Below are 6,055 nucleotides of genomic sequence, written 5' to 3' on the forward strand. Positions count from 1 at the left end.
TAAGTGCATGTGAGAAGTTGAAGGGACACAATGTGTCAATAGTATAGAGTGATTCCAACTATTATGATTGGGTTTACGAATCTAGTTATGACATATACAAAAACATGGCATTACGACATATATAGATTGAAGCTATGGTAACAACAAAGCACATATATGCATGTATGAACACATCAAGGCCTGCATATGCATATAAAAAATTTGAAATTGGGGGAGCATGCAAAAAGGGTTTGGTAAAATACAAAAAAAGGTAATCATTACGTTGATTTGAAGATTGAATAGAATTTGGACGTGGATAGGATGGATCGTGGGAATCTGCACCACCGTGGAAGCTTACGACGAGAGGGAGGTAAACAGTTTTGAGTGTATTTGTAGCTTAAAGATATTAAATGGAAGAAGGGAAGGGTCTCTATGTTTATATAGGGACGAGAAATTGGAAGGACACTGGACAATTGGCGTGCCCCTATTGGACGAAGAAAGGGGTGTTGGGAAGGGGTGCAGATGTTCACGTGTACTTATGAGGAGAGAAAGAGTCATGGGGAATTCAAATTATTTTGAATTTAGAGGTCTAAATCTCCTTAAAAACTCTTTATCTTTTTAATTAAGATAATTAATCATAAATTACCCATTTAAAAATACGTAAGGGTGGATATTAGGTTAGTAAGACGGAAATATTAGGAAGTTGAACCTGGGTTAGGGTGTAGAGATTATGCCTTAAAAAATGGCTGTCGTTTTAAAAAATAAAATAAATACACGTTATTATTACTATAGTATAGAGGTACTAAAGGATTTTTGTGAGGCTAGCTGAGCCTCATCTATGATAGTTATTTAACTAAGGAAAAGAAGTAGAATGCGTAGAAATGAGTAGAGCTTCACGTATGAATTAGAAGCTAAATATTAATAAGGTCTTACAAGGTAGCTAACTTGGGAAAGTATGGGTAAATGGATGGTAAAGCTTCTTAGAGCGAGAGCTTTAGGAAGGTAAGTAAGGTGACGGGGACATAATGGATATTTCTAGGTTTATAGTTATACCTAAAGCTATAAAGGTAAAGGATCGAAGGTACATTTGAAAAAGCAGGAGCTCTAAGGAATTGAACAAATGGTATTGATTGGTTAAAAGGTTATTCTAGTTCCTCTTGTATTAATACTGCAAGGAACCAGAGGGTAGTTGTCGTGCCCAAAATATTATATGGGCTAGATTTAAGGCCCATGAAGGGGTTGGGCTTTACTGGTGTGGAATAATGTAAGTTTTGACTCAAGGGATCATAGTTTTAGAGGTACCTGCACCAAGATGCAGGGGTCTTAGTAATATAGCAGTTAACCAGGAGGTTCAGCTGGCTGTTGACAGGTTATGTTATCATATGAGGTACTGAGGTACCTCAGGGATAGGTCCTTGTAGGCTAGTGAGGTGCTGGAAGCACCTGGATAGGAAAAAAGGATGGTGAGGTGTTGATGCAGGAGCATCAGCATACCTTACCTTGCTGGGACAGTGAACCTCGATTGGCAGATGTAGTGTTCGACTAGGACTGTACCTCCTACAATAAAGGAAAATAGCCCTTATCTACATGGAATAGGTTTTTAATGGGATTCTATCACCATGAAACATGATAAACATATATAATTACAGGATAAATACATAAATTAATGGAAATCATATTTCGATAATGGATTAAACTATGTTTTTAAGTGTCCAGCCGCACCTAGGACACTGAATCTCACTTGAAAACAGTTGGATTAACTGTGGGAACCGGTTTTGGCTTATAAATAACGTGAATTATTGGCTAAAGAATGAAGTCCAACCCTAGATAACTACATTGAACTTGATACCTATATATAGGGTATGCATGCAATGGTAAAGTGGTTCGAATATTCACTTTCTACACATATTGGTACGTGTAACCATTGTGATTATTTTTCAAGTGCATTTGGTAGGATTCGAGAAGGTATTTCTTAGCTATTTCACTTGGTTCTTTGTTGATCCAGTTCATATTTCATACACAATTACAGCTTTGTCTCTGCTGTTGAACCTCTATTCAGCAGCTACAACAGTTACATTTCATCCGAAAATAAAGGGTGATTTAGTTAATCAATCACGATTAATTCGTGGTGTTATAATCAATTTTCTATCGTAACACTTTTACTAAGCAGTCGTTTGGTTCTCCGAATTCTATAATCATGTTTTGGTTTCAACCATTCCAACCTCATACATGACGTTGGTTCAGAAAAAATGAATTTGATACCTATTCATTAAACCCTCGAGATATGGGTTTTTCATACACATGAGATAGGGAATGATATGGGTACCAATTTTAATTCTATCATCTTAATTTATATTTAAGCAATAAAATGTAATTGTTTAATACTAAAATAAATCTATGAACCAACAAATATTAAAATAACAATAAAATCAATATGTATAAATATATTAAATTTATTCACTTAAAATATTTTAAATTAAAAATATTGATTCTAGCACTCAATCAAACACATGATATCAAATATAATACCCGATCCCTGGACCCCTCTAACACGATTTCTAATTTCAACTCGATATCACAACTTGAAACAAACAATCCCTAAATTTATATGAGTTATATCCTCTATGTAAGCGGTGCAATGGAGTTTTGATGGTTGCCGTTCAAGATTAAATCAGCAAATTAGTGTTATTTTGGAAGAAGAAAAGACTGGGCCATTACAAGAGCATGAACAGAGTACGTGAACGTGACATGATCAAAACATTCTGATATATTACAATTTAGTAATTTTAAAGTAAATTAATTCCACAAATTGAAATATTAAGATTTATGTTATGCTAATTTGTACTCTAACGTAATTTGCAAACAAAAGAATTACCACATAAACATGAAAGGTAATAAAAATATTCAACAATGAACTAATATACATGTAGGATACTAATTTGAGCTATAATGGAAACAGGAAAAATAAAATTGAAATATATAAAAAAGAAGAAGGAATGAAGGAGTATGCAAAAATATTGAAAAATTTGGGAGTAGAAGTTATGAAATATATGGAAAAAATGAATATATAGATATAAATTAATATGAAAATAGTTTAATATAATAAATATAACAATAAAGTAGGAATATATAATTAAAGACGGGGTAAAATCTCATAACTACCAGCTTCCCAACAATAAGCTACCAAGTTGTGTGATAGATTAATTAGTTAAATATCCCCTCCACATTACATTACATTACACCCCCCCCCCCCCATCAACAATCTTTGAATGCTCCCTCCCTCTGACTCAAGATATAGTTAGCAGTCTCAAGCATTTCTCAACCCCCATATTGATTGTTTGTTTGTTTGTTTGTTTGTTTGTGTGGTGGATGATCCTCCTAGCCTAGGCGGTAGTAATAATACTGGATGGAGGAGTGTAATAATACTGGATCATCATCCAACACAAACACAAACACAAACACAAACACAAACACAAGAGTAGTGTGTGTAATGGATGCTTCAACCACCCTTGGCTCTGCACTTGTTCATTGTCTTCTTTCTAGAGGCTACTCTGTCAACGCTGCCATCCAATCTCACGGTTCCTCTTCTCTTCTCTCTCCTCAACCTTCCTTCTTTCTTTTTAGGTTAATAATCTAACCATTCTTGATTTTCTTTCCAGCTAAACTGCAGGGCTTAATATCCTCAAATCATAGTACCAGATTCAAGGTGTTTCACTCTGACCCCCTGGATTATCACACTTTACTTGATGCATTCAAGGGGTGTTGTGCTTTATTTTACTCCTTCTCTCCTCCCTCTGACCACCCTACCTATGATGTAAGAATCTCTCTCTATATGTATTCTTGAATTCATTACCAACTTAACTGGATTACAATTCTATGGGGTGGGGTGGGCCGGGCCCTTTTCACATTAATCAGTAGTTGAGTTTATATGCTGTGACACTTGGCTATGCCTTCTTTTATTTTTCTTCCCTTTCAGGAATTTATGGCAGAACTAGAGGTAATGGCTGCACACAATGTATTAGAAGCATGTGCCCAAACTCATACAATACACAAGGTAGTCTTCACTTCCTCAGCCACAGCTGTCATTTGGACGGACAGAGCTCATTCCTTGCCATCTCATTTCGATGAAAGAAATTGGAGCGATGTTAACTTCTGTAAAAAATTCAAGGTCCCTTCTCCCCCCCTTCCACTTAATAATCCTACCTTTGATATAGCTTAGTTTCTCTGCTTTTATGCTAATTTTATGTTCAAAATTTCGCATGGACTAAAACTCAATAATCAATCTATGCTTATTTCTGTAAATTAATATATAACTTTTGTGAGACCTGCAACTCTGCAACACATTGTGTGGATATCCCTCTTATTTTGGTAATTAGAGGTAGAGGTTTCAAGCCTAGCCGATCCGTATGCATATGTCGTGGGTATTTAAAATTTTGTAATGAACCTTACCAAATAATTATGATAACAATAATTAGGCAGGGGGTGGGATCAAATGCTATGTCCCTCCCCCATAGATGAACTAGAAACTCATTAATACTACTTCAGGGGATTCTGTTAACAATAAGACACTAAGACAGGTGTAAATCGTAAGAAGTCCGGAGGTTTAGTCCATGCAAACAAAACATGGCATAGGACTATAGGAGTAACATGAAGCCGGTTTCATTATTATCGGACAACAAATCACTTGTCACTATGGCTGAACAGGAGTCCAAAAATAATTGTGTTTGCTAATTAACCAGTTGACTATGTATTATAGTGTACATGATTTATTATGAATGTTAACATACAATGATCTATATAGGCTATTTATGTAACAGTTTACTTTGAGAACATAAAATGCTGCGGCATTATGGAGTTCTGACTTGATAGACATATATGTGGAACCTGACAATATATTTGTTGTCAATATTGAATGGGTACAGCTATGGGAAGGAATGTCAAAGACACTAGCAGAGAAAGCTGCTTGGGCACTAGCCATGGACAGGGAGGTAAACATGGTATCCATAAACGGAGGGTTGCTTATGAGTCCAGACCTCACCATATCACATCCTTACTTAAAAGGTGCTGCTGAAATGTATGAAGAAGGGGTTTTTGTCACCGTAGACCTTAGGTTCTTGGTAGATGCCCATATATGTGTATTCGAGGACGTTTCATCCTATGGGCGATATCTATGCTTCAACCAAGTAATCAACTGTAACAATGATGCAATAAAACTTGCACACAAGCTTTTGCCATCAGATGAATCATCCGTTCCACAAGGGTTAGTTTCTTTTATTCTCAACTACATAAACTCGTAAGCTGCAAGAGTGACCAAAATTTTGTCTTGTAGTAACACTTGGGAGTACTCTTTACATTTATTTTTTGATTAAGTAATTAAGTTTCTTGCTTGCAGTATGGATGACAGCAGAGTCTTCCCACAAAGAATAAGCAACAAGAAACTAAGCAAGATGATGGTGGAGTTTGAAAACAGATCTCAAGTTGAATGATTGATGATCTTTGTATCCAAGATTGATGGCATTGGTGACAAAAACATGACATTTGTATTTAGGAAACACTTTATAGGTATTAAATAGATCATACAAACGTATGTATACAGCTTAGGAGTAGGTACCCCTGAAGGTTACAATCCAATATTATACTACTATTTATTGACCTTGGCTTCCGATTATTATCTGTAACAATGAACCAAGGCCCTTTATATATATATTTTTGTATGTAGTGGGTGACCAAATGAAATGCATGTCTGGGATGTTTTGTTTATTAATTTTATTTGTTGATTCTCAGTTGGTATTATCAATGCAATGTACTTAGTTTTCAGATTGGCAATGTACAACTCACTTGGTTTAATTTTCTTTCCCAATTATATTATACATCTAGAAAGCATGTATACAGCATTATAGTATGGCTCTTATTGATACATTTTTACAGTCATGAAGTGTTTGTAAAATTATATAATTGATCTCATTCTTGAAACTAATTCTGTGTGTCTGACGAGAATTGGTGCGGCGGCGCTGAGGTTAGATACAGGGTGTTTGCCGCTGCTGCCTGCACAAGTTTAAACAAGTTAATGTTGGTTG

At 35.5% G+C, this 6,055-nt stretch overlaps 1 protein-coding gene across 1 annotated transcript; it reads left to right on the top strand.

The window, feature by feature from the left end:
• Positions 1–3,216: 3,216 nt before the first annotated feature.
• Positions 3,217–5,742, top strand: LOC141713296 (cinnamoyl-CoA reductase-like SNL6). Its single transcript, XM_074516641.1, has 5 exons — positions 3,217–3,556; positions 3,638–3,792; positions 3,955–4,146; positions 4,901–5,238; positions 5,371–5,742. The coding sequence occupies exons 1-5, from the start codon at positions 3,385–3,387 to the stop codon at positions 5,462–5,464; spliced, it is 951 nt and encodes a 316-aa protein (XP_074372742.1). The 5' UTR covers positions 3,217–3,384; the 3' UTR covers positions 5,465–5,742.
• The last annotated feature ends 313 nt before the right edge of the window (positions 5,743–6,055 follow it).

Source organism: Apium graveolens, chromosome 3, assembly GCF_009905375.1.
Source record: "Apium graveolens cultivar Ventura chromosome 3, ASM990537v1, whole genome shotgun sequence".
NCBI classification, from domain to species: domain Eukaryota; kingdom Viridiplantae; phylum Streptophyta; class Magnoliopsida; order Apiales; family Apiaceae; genus Apium; species Apium graveolens.